The 18,856-nt window shown below is 39.3% G+C and overlaps 1 protein-coding gene across 4 annotated transcripts in view; it reads right to left on the reverse strand.

The window, feature by feature from the left end:
- BCLAF3 (BCLAF1 and THRAP3 family member 3) overlaps positions 1-18,856 on the reverse strand; it is a 63,031-nt gene that overhangs the window by 43,543 nt on the left and 632 nt on the right. For 3 of the 4 annotated variants that reach the window (XM_077816620.1, XM_077816595.1, XM_077816610.1), the window contains exon 2: positions 2,173-2,246. In XM_077816620.1, the coding sequence (XP_077672746.1) occupies positions 2,173-2,213 (41 nt within the window). In that variant the 5' untranslated portion in view covers positions 2,214-2,246. Of the gene's footprint in view, positions 1-2,172; positions 2,247-13,505; positions 13,584-18,856 lie in introns of those variants that run through there. The other variant, XM_077816603.1, reaches the window with a different exon arrangement.

Below are 18,856 nucleotides of genomic sequence, written 5' to 3' on the forward strand. Positions count from 1 at the left end.
CAACTTTGAAAGGTACGGTCACACCTATGGGGGCCAACTAGAAACGTAGTGGTTGTTTTGACATTCTGACAAAATTGATAGCATGCACCCTGCTCCCTCTACTCAGGAGGGAAAGGCTTCATCCAGCCTACCCAACAAACCCCAACAGTCCACCTCACTTAATTGTTAACCAGTTTGTTTCACTTTTTTAAAAATGGAAATGGAATTTAAAAACCTGTCTCAAATTAAACTGGTGCCGTGCATGCACAAACTCCTTCTTGCAGGCTTAACAATGCTTGAAACCTATTACCGATTTTTATCTGGCTCAAATTTCATGCAAATAAGAACTCATGGAAACAATTTACTTTTCAAAACTTGCTTTTACAGATTACATAAAATTAATATTTTATAAAATAAATGTTTTGTTTGAAATAAATTTTTAGCCTTAATATCTTTTTGTTCTGCTATCCTAGAAGATACAGGCTGTTTTATAAACTTGTATATGAAGCGATATTCTGAAAATAAATATAAACTAGGGCTGTCAATTAATCGCAGGTAATCAGTTAACTCACGTGATTAACTCAAATAATCAATCATAATTAATTGCTGTTTGTAATTGCACTGTTAAATAGAATACCAATTGAAATTACATATTTTGGATGTTTTTCTACATTTATATTGTACTGTGTTGTAACTGAAATCAAAGTGTAGATTTTTTATTACAAATACTTGCATTGTAAAAATGATAAACAAAAGAAATAGTATTTTTCAGTTCACCTCATACAAGTATTGTAGTGCAATCTCTTTGTCGTGAAAGTGCAAATTACAAATGTAGATTGTTTGTTACATAACTGCACTCAAAAACAAAACAATGTAAAACTTCAGAGCCTACAAGTCCATTCAGTCCTACTTCTTGTTCAGCCAATCGCTAAGACAAACAAGTTTGTTTACATTTACAGGACATAATACTGCCGTCTTCTTATTTACAATGTTACTAGAAAGTGAGAACAGGCATTTGCATGGCACTTTTGTAGCTGGCGTTGCAAGGTATTTACGTAACAGATATGCTAAACATTTGTATGCCACTTCATGCTTCGGCCACCATTCCAGAGGACAGGCTTCCATGCTGATGACACTCGTTAAAAAAATACTGCGTTAATTACATTTGTGACTGAACTCATTGGGGGGAGAACTGTATGTCCCCTGCTCTGTTCTACCCACATTCGGATACATATTTCATGTTACAGCAATCTCGGATGATGACCAACCACATGTTGGCATTTTAAGAACACTTTCACTGCAGATTTGACAAAACGCAAAGAAGGTACCAATGTGAGATTTCTAAAGATAGCTAGAGCACTCGACACAAGGTTTAAGAATCTGAAATGCCTTCCAAAATCTGAGAGGGACGAGGTGTCGAGCATACTTTCAGAAGTCTTAACAGAGCGACACTCTGATGCAGAAACTACAGGACCCAAACCATCAAAAAAGAAAATCAACCTTCTGCTGGTGGCACCTGACTCAGATAATAAAAATGAACATGCGCCAGTCTGAACTGCTTTGGATTATTATTGAGCAGAACCCGTCATCAGCATGGACGCATGACCCCTGGAATGGCGGTTGAAGCATGAATGGATATATGAATCTTTAGCACATCTGGCACGTAAATACCTTGCGAAGCTGGCTGCAACAGTGCCACACAAATGCCTGTTCTCACTTTCAGGTGACACTGTAAACAAGAAGAGGGCAGAATTAACTCCTGCAAATGTAAAACAAACAAACTTGTTTGTCTGAGCAATTGGCTGAACAAGTAGAAGAACTGAGTGGACTTGCAGGCTCTAAAATTTTACATGGTTTCATTTTTGAATGCAGGTTTTTTTGTACATAATTCTACATTTGTAAGTTCAACTTACAAATTGAATCACTACAGTACTTGTATAAGGTGAATTGAAAAATAATATTTCTTTTGTTTTTTAACAGTGCAAATACTTGTAATAAAAAATATAAAGTGAGCACTGTACACTTTGTATTCTGTATTGTACTGAAATGAATATATTTGAAAATGTAGAAAACATCCAAAAATATTTAAATAAATGGTATTCTATTATTGTTTAACAGTGCAATTAATGGCTATTAATGTTTTTAATCACTTGACAGCTCTTATATAAGCCATAATAAAAGTTAAGGATTTACCTGTACTTCCACCTTGGTGATCTTGATCTAGATCTAGCCATCTTTTGATGTGTGTGTCAATTAGTTTCTTGAAGCTATAAGAAAAATATGAATTATTAGTCTGTTTAGAGAGCTATAATAACTGGTTCTCCAGACAGTTTTTAAGCAAGAGAGCTATCAATAGGAGGCATAGACTTTTATTTATTTATTTTTACAAGATTTGTATTTAAATCTTGTTCAGTTTTTTTAAAAAAAAAGATAAAAAGTGATTTTGTGAGGCTGGTAGCCTGAGAAAAAACAGCTGTTTTCTTTAAAATTATTTAAATATTGAGCAATTGCTCCCTTTCCTCTCTAAATTCTGTGATATTTGTGTTTAGGAATCTTTGGAAAAAAAGTAATGTCACAAGGGACCTGCAAGAACAGAAAAAAAGTGACATGATTATAAGGTTATGTGCTGAATGCCACAAACAGCAGATATAGGAGGAGCATTCAGGACATTAGTGAAATTAATTTTTTCTCCCTTCTTTATAAATTTAAGAGTATTATCTGCATATACTGAACTTCTCTTAGTGTATTCTGCAAAAGTTGTTTTAAGCAGTTACAGGTCACCTTTTCATAATTACATTTTGCTTGTCTTAAATAGTATCATAATACACAGGAAAAGACGGATTAAATTTCCTTATATTCACTTTTTAATCCATTGGTGACAGAGCGTTTCCCAGTGGTAACTTGCTATTTCTAGATTTAGGTTTTTATAACCTGATTTTAGACATATATTTAAAAACATACAGATGACGACAAATTACAAAAGGAAACATTTCCCATTTTTAAACAAGTCTAATATAGTGTTTACACTTTTCCTTTCCAACCCCATAAAATTCAATTATGTTTCATAACATTATTTGCTTGCTTCCATCAAGTGGGACTTTTTGGATAATATAACTACAATTTCAACTGCAGGAATAGCTATTAGATCTTAACAAATCATTCTATTAATTGCAACTGAGAAGGACATACTGAATAGTCCCAATGAAGACCACAAGCATTCAGATATTATGATAGTGGGTAACCTTTTAAAAACCTAGAGCAACAGGGTATGCTAAGTCAGGAGCTAACTCAGCACCCTGTCACTTTAATACCCATCAGTATATATTAACTGGGATCTAACAGGAAGACAGGTAGTTGACAGAGCGAGTCAATTAACTGAGTAGAGCTACAGCTCAAGGGCTAATTGAAGAGGAAGCAACCCCAGCAGGTGGGATTATATAAACTGACAGGAAGAAAGTGCAGGGGTGAGGGATCCTGAAGTACACAGGATTAGATGCTGCTAGTACTGTTCCCTTCCCTAGAAGAAAAGGAGTACTTGTGGCACCTTAGAGACTAACCAATTTATTTGAGCATGAGCTTTCGTGAGCTACAGCTCACTTCATCGGATGCATACCATGAAGTGAGCTGTAGCTCACGAAAGCTCATGCTCAAATAAATTGGTTAGTCTCTAAGGTGCCACAAGTACTCCTTTTCTTTTTGCGAATACAGACTAACACGGCTGTTACTCTGAAACCTTCCCTAGAAGCAAGGGGGAAACTGGCTAGGGACTCTAAATATATGTAAACAATGCTACAGGCCATGGCCTGCTGGAAGAATACAATAAAACATGGTGGTGATGGCAAAGGAGACCTAGAGTAGTAGTGTGAGTTGCTGCAATTGGACAGGACCTCCAGAGAACCACCCCGATAATGGATTTAGTTCTCTGTTTATCAAAACCAGCATTTTCTCATTGAGATGTGCCATAACCTGCCCATATACCAGTTTGCAATAAACTGAACTTTCTTACTAGAACTATACTTTGCTGGTACTTTATATGTGTTTCTTCTGTACAAATCAAATATCTGAGTATTTACCTTTGGTGAATCCTTCCATGTGGCATAAAATGAAGGAGTAATGCCAAAAGGCAAAAACCTTGTAATGGAGCAGAGATGGTGACATACACCCAAAGACATTTGTACTGAGCGCCTCATAAGAGATTCAAATTCAAAGTAATTTTGATCATCAATGCTGAAGTCATGTGCATGAGAGCCACACTACTAAAATTGCAGACACTTATAGACAAATGGTTTCATTCAATGTTTATTGAAAAATTAAAGGCCAGATTGCAACATTTTTACTCACTCTGAGTAGCATCTTATTCCAAAAATAATGCCACTGACATCAATGGTATCACAACAGGGCCATAAGTGATTTCCCACTCGATCCAATGCAATGAAAATCTTTAAAATCTTGGCTAGTGAACATGTTGGAAATGGTGCTTCCTTAACTGATCCATATTTTCAAAGAAGAGAGAGTTCTATTATCTTTGCTAGGATTCAGTTGTTTTCCTTCCCAATCACCAACTCTGCCCATCCAGAAAAAGCACAATGGTTTGTGTACTTCACAAAAAACTTGTTCCCTTCATAGGTTTCTTAAAGTCTTTGTATTTCATTCTTAATTTTAAAAAGTCCATCATCTAAAGAAGCAGCATCTCTATTTACTCCCCACTGAAAATAAGTAGTAATGCTGAAGAGGCAATAATGCTCATCCCTAGCCGTCTCAAAGCCATGATAATACAATACGATCAAACTAAAAGTGGAATGTACATGGTTAAGTCAAACCTAAGAAAAAGCCTTCTCATCCAGATCAGCAATGCAGTCATCTTGGAAGCGTGGGAAAGACTGATAGCATGTACTTGTTTTCGCCTTGGGATAAATGGTACTATTATAATTTCCAGCTCAGACACTCCTTTTGCCTCATGGAAAGAAATGTCTTACTTGTTTTAATATAGGACATTTAAAACTTACCCAAATCAAGTAATCTGACTTCCTGACAGCGAGAGTCAGAAGATTATGGTTTTAAAAAAAGAGAATTTATTAAAGAAATTGCTCATAGCTTATTTTCCAAGGGTATGCAGACAATGACCCAGCGTATTAGTTACCTAAAATCATAGCAATATATGAAAGAATTATTAACAAATGAAGACTTAGTCCCAGGTCATGAGACTGATTAGTTTGGGGAAGAAACTAGACAGTAATTCTATGTCAGGATTGTTTGAGGCAAGCAGGTGGATTCTGCGGTGGCCTTTTGAGTTGCTGAATCTGCCTCATAGATCTTCCTTACAGATTAATTCACTTGCCTGTCTGTTAGGATATAGATATTCAAGCCTGTTTGTAAAGGCCTATACTCTAAGAATTTAGGTATTTTTATCACTTGGCTAGTTAGAAGTATAAAAGAAACAATCAAAATCACTGTCTGCCAGTGTAAGGTCCTTCTCTTACTGTGACAGTCTGAGGCCCTGTTCTTAGGCTAAGGCCTTTGGCTAAGCAACAGAGGCAGCCATAAGCGACGGGTCACCTCCTCACATTCCAAACTAGTCACATTGAAAGAAGGTGCTACTGGGCTGTTAGGAATACAATCCTGTCCTGATAGTGCCTATCACCTCCAGAGAAAGGGAAGTGCCTAGAAAATGTAAAAGGAAACTCAGTTTGAAAGCATCCTGTCTGGCAAGAACTCACTTATCAATAGCTGGGATGTGAAATCCTCACTTCTGTATTGTTTTGTCATTATAATTCCCACTTCCACGGTATGCATCTGATGAAGTGAGCTGTAGCTCACGAAAGCTCATGCTCAAATAAATTCGTTAGTCTCTAAGGTGCCACAAGTACTCCTTTTCTTTCTGCGAATACAGACTAACACGGCTGTTACTCTGAAACCTGTCACTTTGCTATTGTTTGTCTGTATAATCTCTGTCTGGTTCTGTGATTGTTCCTCTCTGCTGCATAATTAATTTTGCTGGGTGTAAACAAATTAAGGGGGTGGGATATAATTGGTTACATAATCATGTTACAGTATGTTAAGATTGGTTAGTTAAATTTCAGGAAAATGATTGGTTAAGGTATAGAAAGCAGAACTCAAGTTTTACTATATAGTCTGCAGTCAATCAGGAAGTGGGTGGGTGTGGGGAAGGGAAATGGGAACAGGGAATGGGGGTGGGGAAATTGGAATCATATTTGGCTAAGGGCAGGAATGGGAACAGGGACACAGGTGTAAGGCTCTGTGGTGTCAGAGCTGGGAAGGGGGAAGGAAGGAAGGAAACTAACTGGAATCATGCTTGCTGGAAGTTCACCCCAATAAACATCGAAGTGTTTGAACCTTTGGACTTCGGGTATTGTTGCTCTCTGTTCATGTGAGAAGGACTAGGGAAGTAAGTGGGTGAAGGAATAAGCCCCCTAACACTGTCTACTGGCAACTATAGTGGGATACAAATCCACAAGCTTTGAATTAGAGATCCAATGAAGTCCATTGTACCACAGAGCTTGGGGTACTGCAGGGCCCTCCCATTCTGCTATAATCTGGACACCATTTAAGGAGATATAAGGAACTAATTTTGAAGCTGAGGAAAAATATCTTCTGGACATTTTGCTGTCTGGTTTTTTGGGTCTTTTTGGGGAGGCAGGGGGAAAGAAGAGCAGGTTGTTGTTTTTTGTTTACAAAAGGGAAGACTTGCCATAAGCAATGGTCTTATGCAAAAATAAACCTCCTTAGAATAGTCTTGAAGTACTCCTGATGGAACCCATCCTATATTTCCTTTTTCTTGTCCCTCGAGTTTCAATTCCAAGAACTGATTTTCCTCTCAAGAAGAAGAGTCTGAGCCCCCAAGACAACTTTTCTTGGCCACTGCCTTTTTGAGAGTAGTGCTTTGGGTAGGTACAAGGATCCTTGTAACACCCTTAGCAAGGGTCTGAAAGACAAATCTATGCCTGAGCTTAAAATGGCCAGTGTTATTTTGTATTCCCTGCCCTTCTCCCATGTGCATTCTTTTGGGGAGGCAGCAAGGATTTGGCTCCTGTACTTTTACCCTGCCTGATTCAGACAGAGATACTAACATACAACACAGAGCTAATGCAATTCCTGCAGAGCTAGTGGGATGCACGTCTAGATTATTTGAGAGAGACAAGGTGGGTGAAGTACTATCTTTTATGGAATCAGCTTTTGTTGGCGGATTATTTTAATCTTTTTGTATGCTCCAAAAGGCTGCTGCTTCTTTGCTTCCCTTGTCAGACACAAGTCTTGGAGGAGGGTATGCTCATAGATTCCTTACTCCTTTATGCGGATTTTTGTCCAGCATGGTCAGACTCAGGAATCATCAATCGGAACTGTGGTCACCTGGCTGATGGGAGAGGGAACTGGAGGTGTCCCAACCTCCACCCTTATATACCTTGAATGGAAAAAATTTACATCGGTAAGTCTAACTGGAAAAACAGCAGCTAGTTAAGGCTTCTGTAAATAGGCCATAAAATATGTGGACTTTGGGTATTCTGTGGAGTTGGGCACAATGGTCCCTTACTGCCATCTTGGTACCTCTCCTATCTGGCTTTTGTCTAGCCTTGTTAATAAGGTGGCCTGCATGATTCATCTGTGGGCTAGGCAGGAGATGGGGAGAAAGAGAGGAAGGGCATTTCCCCAGCCATAAACTAGTAGAGCTCATTATCCATTCATTATCTGGAAAGAGGTTTAGGAATTGAAGGTCTCTCATTTGACCACTTGCCAAGCAAGTATCTAGCAGGGACATACCAAAGCATGCACCAATGCAGTGGCTCAGCAAGAGAGAGAAGCCAAGAATTCAGAGGCTCAACCTCAGAAGACAGCCAAAACATTTGACACAGATCCAGACACATTAAAGCTCAACTGCCGTAAGAGCTAAGACCTGCAGCATAGAAGTCTGTCTGTCCTACTCATAAACAAGGTGGCAAGACAAACCTGGCAGTCTTTTCAACAGATGAGGTATACCCATGAGCCAGGGATTAACAAGCTTTCACAGACCTGGTGTAGCTACCCCTTTTTGGAGGCTCATCAGGCTGCTGTCACTGGATCCGTATGCTATTAAGCTCCTCTGAGTGAGCTCCAGATACTCTCTTTCTTTGGCCTCTTGGCTCACTCCCCAGGAACAGACTCTTGTCTGGTACCCCTTCTCGGAAGGGCTCCATGGTCCAGCTGCCCTAGCCCCAAGACCAGTGCAAAACACACACTCCTGCTCATGACTCCCCAGTAACTTAAGAACACACTTTCCAGAACTCCACCCTAATGGGTACTCAGGTGTATAGTTTAACTCTTCAGTGACATGACAGTTGAAGCAGATAAACAAGAATTTGCAGAGGGATATCTAAACCAATCAATCACTTTACTGCAGGGTGGAATGATTTAAATCAGTGCTTTTCAAACTTCTTTTCTGGAGATCCAGTTGAAGAAAATTGTTGATGCCCGCGACCCAACGGAGCTGGGGATGAGGTGTTTGGGGTGTGGGAGGCTCAGGGCTGGGGCAGAGGGTTGGAGTGCAGGCTCTGGGGTGGGGCCGAGGATGAGGAGTTTGGGGCACAGGATGGAGCTCTGGGTTTGGGGGAGAGCTCAGGGCTGGGGATTGGGGAGCAAGCTTACCTCAGGCAGCTCCCGGTCAGCGGTGCAGTGGGGGTGCTAAGGCATGCTTCCTGCCTGTCCTGGAACTATGGACCGCGCTCCACCCCGGATGCGGCCAGAAGCATGTCTGGCTTCTAGGTGGAGGCGCACAAGCATCTCCATGCGGCGCTCGTGGGCAGGCACCACCCCTCCCCCCCCACCCCAGCTCCCATTGGCTGGGAACCCCAGTGCTCGGGGAAGGGTCAGCACGTGGAGCCCTGTGCCCCCCCACCACCTAGGACCCAGACGTGTTGCTGGTTGCTTCCGGGGCACAGCGCAGTGTCAGAACAGGTAGGGACTAGCCTGCCTTAGTTGGGCAGCACCACCGACGGGACCCAGTGCCTTATATTCCGCGACCCAGTACTGGGTCGTGACCCACAGTTTGAAAACCACTGATTTAAAAAACCCAGGGGAAAGCCTTGATTTACATAAGATTTTAATCAACTTTTCCATTTGTATTTCAGTTAATTTTCTAAAGAAGGTGCATTTTCATTGGTTGATATAACATGTTTATTTACAACTAAACAGAGCCTTTACACTAGATTTGGTGCATCTTTTTGCTATCTAGAAGGGTATACTATATACATTTATTTAAGCAATAACATAGCTTAATATTTTCAGATTCTTATTTATTGTACATTTTTAGTTTGTTAGAAAATGATAATGATATATTGCTTATTTACTAGATAAGCAACTTTTAGCTCACGGTTTGTAGAAAGCTGTATTAGGATGGCAATTAGAATTTAAACACACAAAACAGCATATAAAGTGTTTTTACAAAACAAAACACCCTTAATTGTTTTAGATACATAAATCTCTCTTAACAAAACATGTTTCATACTTACACAACTAAAAAATTTATTAAACAGAGGGGTTAACTGTAGTCAGTCAAACAAACTGATTTCAGGTCAGCCTGGGAAAATTTTCAAATATGCCAAACAAAAGTAACAGGATCTTAAATTCCTAGTCTCACCTAAGTCTCTCAAAAATGAAACAACTATCTCTTAAATTACTCAGGCTGATCTATTCGTCCATATTCATAATGCTTGACTTCAAAAGTTAGATTTTTTCCCAGTGTTTTTCTTTATATAGAAGAACAGCCTTTAACTCCATTTTTCATAGAGGCTCATGCATTCAGAATATTTATTTAAATGTTTTAAGAGATTACAGTAAATGTAGGCTTTAATGTATTTTGCATTAAATTCAGATTCATGCTAAACAGGTTTATTTTTTAAAAAGAAAAAAACACAATTTAAACAAAATAAAAAATCAATTTTAAGTTTTTCAAAAAGTCACCAATTTTTATCCACCCTGCTTTATTTTAGACAACATGAGACACACAGGTCGGTGCAAAATAAGAAACATCTGTATACAATTCCCTGCCTCGGTTTCCTCACCACTCTTGAGCATTCTTTGTCATTTGGTATATAACATTTCAGGCTTCCAGGCCCCCTCTCCTGGACCTCATGCCTCCAGTTCAAGCTTCTCTTCTGAATCATGGAGTCTGCTTTGACTCCTGCAACCAGCTTCCTTTGGCTTCTGTTGGTCTGACAGTCACAAGGTTCCCTCTAGCCCAGAAAGCAGGGCCTTGGTGCTTCTGACCCTCTCAGTCTCTGTAGTTTTGAAAGCTAACACTGACTCCTAGCCCTTTGTTCCTTCTGTTTTTCCCCCCATGCTCTTCTGTGGACAGTTTTTTTACCAAGGTGGCAGCCACACTATTGTTTTGCTAGGGCAAGGCCTAGTCAGCTAAAGGTCCTCAATGACCAGCCTATTCAGTCCCCTTTCTCCTTGCCACAAGCAGTATGATGCAAATTGTAAAGATCACCACCTGGGCATAAACATACAGAGTTCATAATATCATACAGAAATCATAAATTCCACACAAACTGTCCCATATGCCTGAGTTCCATCCCAAAGATGGAAGCAGGATGAAGACCTACTATAGGATTTATAAGCTTTACCATGCTGAAGAAAAAAAGTGCAGCGCATCAATGGGTTTGTTCCAACAAATTTAAAAGAATTTTCTACAATGTTTTAATTTGTGGGAACAGCTTTAGTAATGCAGCATACAACAGAAGAGATGCCAAGAGGCATTAAATGGACATCCTTGAAGACCTGGACTTCACAGATGATCTCGCTCTATCACATACCCAACACCATACACAAGAAAAAACAACTCGACAATGCATTCAGACAGCAAATTGAACTGAAAATCAACTACAATAAGACAGATATCATGACCTTTCATGTTGTCTCACCATCACCAACAGGGATAGAGGATTATGTTCTCACCAATGTAGAAACATTCACATACTTGGGCAGCACCATCAGCCAAGATGGTGGAACAAGCCAGGACATCCAGAACAAAATCAATAAAGTCAGGAACACCTTCAGGAGCTCAGATACAGTTGGAAAATCATCAACATACAAAACCAAACTCAAGATTTATCAGAGCAGCGTACTTTCAACACTACTTTACAGTGCAGAATACTGGGGAATGAGAAAGGAGGACGCGTGTCCAAACTACCTTAATTCCATACAACCTGCCTCAGAAAAATCCTCCATATCTTTTGGCCCACGACAATCTCAAACCAAGACCTATTCACACAGTGCAGCCAAGAGGATATGAGCACCATCATTGCCAGGAGGCATTGGAGATGGATTGGCCAAGTGCTTCGGATGGAAACTGATTCCATCACCAGAGTGGCAATAAAATGGACACCTAAAGGCAAGCAAAAACAAGGCCGCCCGAAAACAACATGGCAAAGAGCTCTGGAAGCTGAGCTGAAAAGCCTGGGGCACAGCTGGGGAACCATTAAAAGACCTGCCAGAAACAGACAGGAGTGGAAGAGCTTTGTCGCTGCCGTGAGGCGTAATGGGAACATGATGATGATGATCTTTAGTAAATATAAACAGCAGAAATGTCTTATGTGAGTAAGTTTACTGGGCATCTGCTACAATTTTAGCAGACTTCAATGAAAACACACCCAGTCAGTGACATCACCTAGGCCAGTAAAGCACCATGTTTGCACCAAAAAAAGAATGCAGTGGAAACTTACAAGAACCAATGGGCTAAAAATAATGTACATAATGATTATATATTTTAAACCCAAAATAAATGCAGTTTTTTGTGGAGGAAGCATTAAGACCCTAGGTTATACACCACAGATTTAGAAGGTCTTTTCCAAGTCTACCTTTTATAGTGTCAACTACAAACATTATCTAGACATTTCTGTGAGGAGCACCAGAGAAATCCTCATAAGTACACTTCAAAGATGATGTGAGGCAGTTGTCTTAGAATTCTACATAGTCTGCGGACTCAGGAGGACAACACTGTATTTTCAGTTCATATTCAGGAGGTTTATTTCACTACTAAAATGACTAACTTTCCTTTTTTAAATCATGTGTGAGGTTCGTACAATCCATCACACTAGTCACATAAGAGTTAATGGGCTATTGGAGGCCCAATCAACCCCACTTCAGGACATTTGAAGCAGATGTCAGGCCTTGAGGAAGAAGCTAAAAGGGAAGAGAGCCCAACTGATTTGTTCCCTGGGTGTGAGAGAGAGCACAACTTGAGTTTTCACTGCGGGAGAGAAGACTGGCTGGGAAGTGTGGAAGACTACTGCTACAGGCTCTCCTTGAGGTAAGGAGAAAGCTTATATTTCTTCATGTTGATTTTGGACTTTCGGTACCCCAGAAGGGGAGGAACTTTTGGCTGACCTAGCCAGAGCGCTAAAATCACCTCAACTTAGAAGGTGTTGGAGGCTGGGTGGAACAGCAAAAGGCCAGGAGGGAAACAGAGGCAGACCCACTGCTGCACTGCACCAGGCTATAAGGGACCATGTGGGTCACATAATGAAAGCTTGAACTCTACTCTGAATTGAGAGGCATTCCCAAGCCACACTAAACCCTCATAGTCTCAAATATTCATCTTTCAGTGTCTTGAAATATCCTGAATTCAATAGCTCCCTAGTCTCCTAGAGTATCTTCCAGGGGAGATAAAACCTGAATTTCTGACAAACAAACTAGGGAAAGATACTACCCCTTCAGCTCATAGAACTCTTTCGGGCCTTTTAGACTTCATGAAGAAACAAAACTGAGCTAAAGCTCCTCTTCTACCCTATCTCCCCCTTTTGCAGGTTAGGGTCATGGACAAGAAAAAGGTCACCGGTACAATCTCAACACAATCTTCTCCAGAGTTCTATAACACCTGAATGCTATACAACACACTATTATATAAAATATAACAGAGAACTGTTTTTAATAATCACAAAACAACAGGAAACTAAATTTTCTTCAGATCATTTTCAAAAAACACTAAAAAGGACTTTCAGTGATGTCGTATGTGAATGCTGCCAGTGAACTGCACCAAGAGCTCTTTTAATAACCTGAAAATCTAAAGGGATTCTACAAAGTGTGGAAACATGGACAAATTGTTATGGATAAGTACAAAAAAATTGCACATGCATGTAGGGACAAAAAATCAGAAAGTTTAAGACATAAAACAAGTTACACCCAACAAGGGATAAAAAAGGCAAGAAGAAGAGAGTCTATAAGTATATGAGGAGCAAGCAAAAGATGAAGGAAAGTGTAGGTCAAATACCTAACAAGGAAGGATAGCTAATAAAAGAAGATTAAGAAGGCTGAGCAGTTTAACGCCTATTTTGCTTCAGTCTTCATTAAAAAGATTAATTGTGACCAGATGCTTAACACAATTAACATTAACAAGGGGGAAGGAACTCAAGCCAGAATAGAGAACAAACAGGTTAAGGAATATTTAGATAACTTAAATGTATTTAAGTCAGCAGGACCTAATAAAGTTCATCCAAGGAACTAGCTAAAAGAATCTCTGAACCGTTAGCAATTACCTTCAAGAACTCGTGGAGGACAGGTGAAGTTCCAGAGGATAAGTACTATGTTTGTCCTTTGTCAATCTTTTAAAAGGGGAAAGAGGATTCCAGGAATTATAGACCAGTCAGCCTAACTTTGTTTAATGATTTGTTCCAGTATCTTTCCAGGTATCAATCAAATTGTAAGCACCTATAGGATAACAAGGTCATAAGGCAAATCATGCCAAACCAACTTCATTTCCTTCTTTAAGAGGGTTATAGCCTACTGGATGAGGGGGGAGAATAGTAGATGGGATACATCTTGATTTAATTAAGACTTTTGACACAGTCCCACGTGACATTCTCATAGGCAAACTAGGGGGGAAATGTGCTCTAGAGGAAGTTACTATGAGGTGGATGCAAAACTGGTTGAAAGATTGTACTCAAAGAGTAGTTATAAATGGTTCACTGTCAAACTGGAAGGGCATAGCTAGTATGGTCCTGCAAGGGTCTGTCCTGGGTCTAGTACTAGTTAATATTTTCGTTAATGACCCAATGGAGTATGTATGCTTATAAAATTTGCAGATTACATCAAATTGGGAAGATTTCTATCACTTTGGAGGGCTGGATTAGAATTCAAACAATTTTGACAAATAGGAGAACTTGTCTGAATTCAACAAGATGAAATTCAAAGACGACAAGTGAAAAGTACAACACGTAGCAAGGAAAAATCAAATGCACAACTACACAATGGGGAATAACTGCCTAGACAACAGTACTGCTAAAAGGATATGGGGGGTTACAGTGGATAACTAAGTGAATGACTCAACAATGTCATGTAGTTGCGAAAAAGGCAAATATTCCAGGGTGTATTAACAGGAGTGTCACATGTATGCAAGACACAGGAGGTAACTGTTCGAATTTATATATCATAAAGATGAAATATCAAACCCACTGTTAAATTAATGCACTGGTAAGACCTCAGCTGGAGTACTGTATCCAGTTTTGGGCACCACACTTTAAGAAAGATGAACAAATTGGACAGAGTCCAGAGGACAGCAACAAAAATGACAAAGTTTAAAAAACTATCCTATGAGGAAAGGTTAAAACAATTGGACATGTTTAATTTTGTGAAAAGATGACTAAGGGGGGACCTTATAACAGTCTTCAAAGCTTCAAGGGCTATTATGAAGAGGAAGGTGACCAATTATCCATGTCCACTGAAGGCAGGACAAGTAGTAATTGGCTGAATCTGAAGCAAAGGAGATTTAGGTTAGATACGAGGAAAAACTTTCTAACTAAAAAGATAAGTAAGTACTGGAACAGGCTTCCAAGGTAAGTTATGAAATCCCAGTCCATGGAGATTTTTAGGAACAGGTTAGACAAACACTTGCCAGGGATGCTCTAGGTTTATTTGGTCTTGTTTCAGCCTGGGAGCCTAGAGTAGATCATTTTGAGGTCCCTTCCAGCCATTTTAACTATGTTGCCCATCTACACTACAAAATAAGTCATCCTGGAGAATTTATTTACTATACTTTCCCCTTCCCCTGAGACGATTAAAATATGGTTCCATCTGTAATACAGATAGGATCCAACCTGTTTTAACTACCTTGCTTTAGAATAATCCAAGGACAAAGATCTCCTTTACGTTGCAAGACAGAGCTTCCTGGAGGTTGGTCCCTGTTCAAAATGCATGTCCATTGACAGAGTTGGTTTTTCTAGCAATGACTGGACCAAAATGAATCCTGCCTCAGTTTATCACAGGCATGAAGAAAATTGACTTGATTATACGTACTAAAGTAGTGGCAATACCACCAGAGTTATTTTGCTGGAGGCAGATGTGGAGGTGCACAGTATAGCACAGACATTATTTAGGAAAGACAGCTGTTCATCAGAACTATGAGGGTATGTCTCAAAAACTAAATGAATTACTTTTGACTGATCTCTTCCCACACTAGCACTTGCAGAAGAAAATATTTTAAAACTATTCTAGAAAATCCAATTAGAACTTTCAAGATGTCAAAAATGTGTTGTTCAGAAACAACTGAATATCAAATTTAAACTTCTCCTCCTTGCCTTCCAGCCCCGCCCCCAACTCTGCCCCAGGCTCTGATCTCCTTTGTATGCTTTTCCCACTGACATTTTTGTGCCTTCTTCTATGCTGTCCCTTATGGATGAAACAGCCTTCAATTTCCAATGCAATACACAAATCTCCTCCCATAATACTCAAGAAAGAATAGAGACCTACAAAGGTAAGAAATAAAATAACATAACTAATTATGATAGGGGCTCTCTCCTCCAGTTCTCCCATCACTTCTTGTCTCACTTGTCTCTCTTTTTTAGGAATCGGATAAAATTTTCAAGAGCTCCGATGTGACTAAGGAGCACACACCCCATTTTCTCAGTGATTTTCAGGAGCCTAAGTCCTAGTCTACACTACAGGGTTAGGTCGACAACCTGCCTTGTGTCAACCTAGCTGTGGAAGGGTCTTCGCTTTTGGTTCCCGTCAATGTAAGTGCCTCTTCGCACCAACTGAGTAACAGCACCTCCCTGAGCTGCCTAGAGTCACAACTGATGTAATTAGGTTGATGTACTGTCAGTGTAGACACTGCGTTGCTTACTGACAACACAATCAATACAAGCACTAGGAGCCACGTGCACATACACAAGCCAGTTAATAACTGTGGTGGCTGTATGCCAACATAAGTTACGTAGACATAATTCTGTACTGTAGACATGGCCTAAGTCACTTTTGAAAATGGCACTTAGCCTCCTAACTCACTTTTGTGCTTTTAGAAGTGTTACCACTTATCTATGCTAGGCAAAAAGATGTTTCTATAAAATTGAGTAGCTTTATCTAGACAAGGACTTTAGGTGTAAGGGTTTGTCTACACAAAAGCTTGTACCACTTCAACTATTTATTGTATATTTACTTTGTTTAAACTGGTGCAAGTTTGTGTAGATGTCTATGTTGATTTGGTTTAATCCTGTAAAACTCTCAAGCCAAAATACCAGTCCCTACACACAAAACTTGTACCTGTTTAATGAAATCAATATAGATTAGGGCTGCCAATTAATTGCAGTTAACTCTCACGATTAACTCAAAACAATTAATCACAATTTAAAAAATTAATCGCAATTAATCACCCTTATAAGAATACCAACTGAAATTAATTAAATATTTTGGATGTTTTTCTACATTTTCAATATTGATTTCAATTACAACACAGAATACAAAGTGCACAGTGCTCACTTTATTTTTTTTACAAATATATGCACTGTAAAAATGATAAAAGAAATAGTATTTTTCAACTCACCTCATACAAGTACTACAGTGCAACCTCTATCTGCTGAAGTAAGCTGTAGCACATGAAAGCTTATGCTCTAATAAATTTGTTTGTCTCTAAGGTGCCAAAAAGTACTCCTTTTCTTTTTATGGATACAGACTAACATAGCTGCTACTCTGAAACCTCTCTATCATGAAAGTTGAACTTACAAATGTAGAATTAGGTACAAAAAACCTGCATTCAAAAATAAAAATGTAAAATTGTAGCGCCTACAAGTTCACTCAGTCCCACTTCTTGGTCAGCCAATCACTCAGATAAACAAGGTTGGTTACAATTTGCAGGGGCTAATTCTGCCTGCTTCTTGTTTACAAAGTCACCTGAAAGTGAGAACAGGTATTCGCATGGCACTGTTGTAGCTCGCATTGCATGATATTTACGTGCCAGATGCACTAAAGATTCATGTGTCCCTTCATCCTTCAATCATCATTCCAGAGGACATGCTTCCATGCTGATGATAGGTTATGCTTGATAACGATTCAAACCAGTGCGGACTGATGCATATTCACTTTCGTCATCTGAGTCAGATGCCACCAGCAAAAGGTTAATATTCTTTTTTGGTGGGTCAGGTTCTGTAGTTTCTGCATCAGAGTTTTGCTCTTTTAAGACTTCTGAAAGCATGCTCCAGACCTCGTCCCTCTCAGATTTTGGAAGGCACTTCAGATTCTTAAACCTTGGGTTGAGTGCTGTAGCTATTTTTAGAAATCTCACTTTGGTACCTTCTTTGCGTTTTGTCAAATCTGTTGTGAAACTGTTCTTAAAACGAACATATGCTGGGTCATCATCCGAGACTGCTATAACATGAAATATATGCAGAATGCAGGTAAAACAGCAGGTGACTTACAGTTCTCCCCCCAAGATGTAGTCACAAATTTAATTAACAGAAGCATGTCTTCTGGAATGGTGGCCAAAGCATGGAAGGGTCATACAAATGTTTAGCATATCTGGCATGTAAATACCTTGCAACTCCGGCAACAAAAGTGCCATGCAAATGCCTGGTCTGACTTTCAGGTGACATTGTAAATAAGAACCAGGCAGCAGTATCTCCCATCAATGTAAACAAACTTGTTTGTCTTCGTGATTGGCAGAATAAGATGTAGGACTGAGTGGATTTGTCAGCGCTGAAGTTTTATACTGTTTTGTTTTTGAGAGCAGGTTTTTTGTACACAATTCTACATTTGTAAGTTCAACTTTCATGATAAAGAGAATGCACTACAGTACTTGTATGAGGTGAACTGAAAAATACTATTTTTTTGTTTTTTATAGTGCAAATATTTATAATAAAAAACATAGTGAGCATAGTACACTTTGTATTCTGTATTGTGAAAATGTAGTAAACATAAAAAAAATATTTAAGATAATGGTATTCTATTGTTTAAAAAAATTAATTGCATGATTAATCGCTTGACAGCCCTAATACAAATACATATCTTCAGTTAAGCTGTGCAAGTTTGTGTGTTCATAAATCCTAAATTTCTAGGGGCAGGAAGGGTCTTGACACATCTTGTTCAGTTCAAAGCAAAATAATAGCAATAAACTCAGTTCTGTATAGGTGATGCAGCAGAGTTCATAGAAAAAATGAATTTAATGGAATGATCAAGAAATATGAGTAACCTCAGGATATTATAACCTTATAAATCTTATCCTACACTTGCCCTGACCCTTACAAACCTGGCCAAATCATACTGTATGCATCTCTAACATAACTGCAAGAGATCTATTTTAGGGGTTTGTACCTATGACTACAGCATGAGTTTCTCCAGATTAACAGATTTGCAGAGTCTACAACGCCTCTCCTCTCTCGATTTACAGGACAGTTTAGAATAGGGTTTCTTGGGGGGCGAGAAGAGGAGGCTGTTGGCATGATTGGTATTTTAATCTTATGCCATTTGCCATGCCAATAAAAACTGTATTTGGTTTTACTACACGACGAGCGGACAAGGTTTCACATGAAATATCAAGCGGGAAGATTTTGTTTGTCCCTAGACCTGGCCCGTGACCTGAAGCCAGGCTGGCACCCTGGTGGGGGAAGAGTCAGCCGGAGTG

This window comes from Eretmochelys imbricata, chromosome 1, assembly GCF_965152235.1.
Source record: "Eretmochelys imbricata isolate rEreImb1 chromosome 1, rEreImb1.hap1, whole genome shotgun sequence".
Lineage (NCBI taxonomy): Eukaryota > Metazoa > Chordata > Testudines > Cheloniidae > Eretmochelys > Eretmochelys imbricata.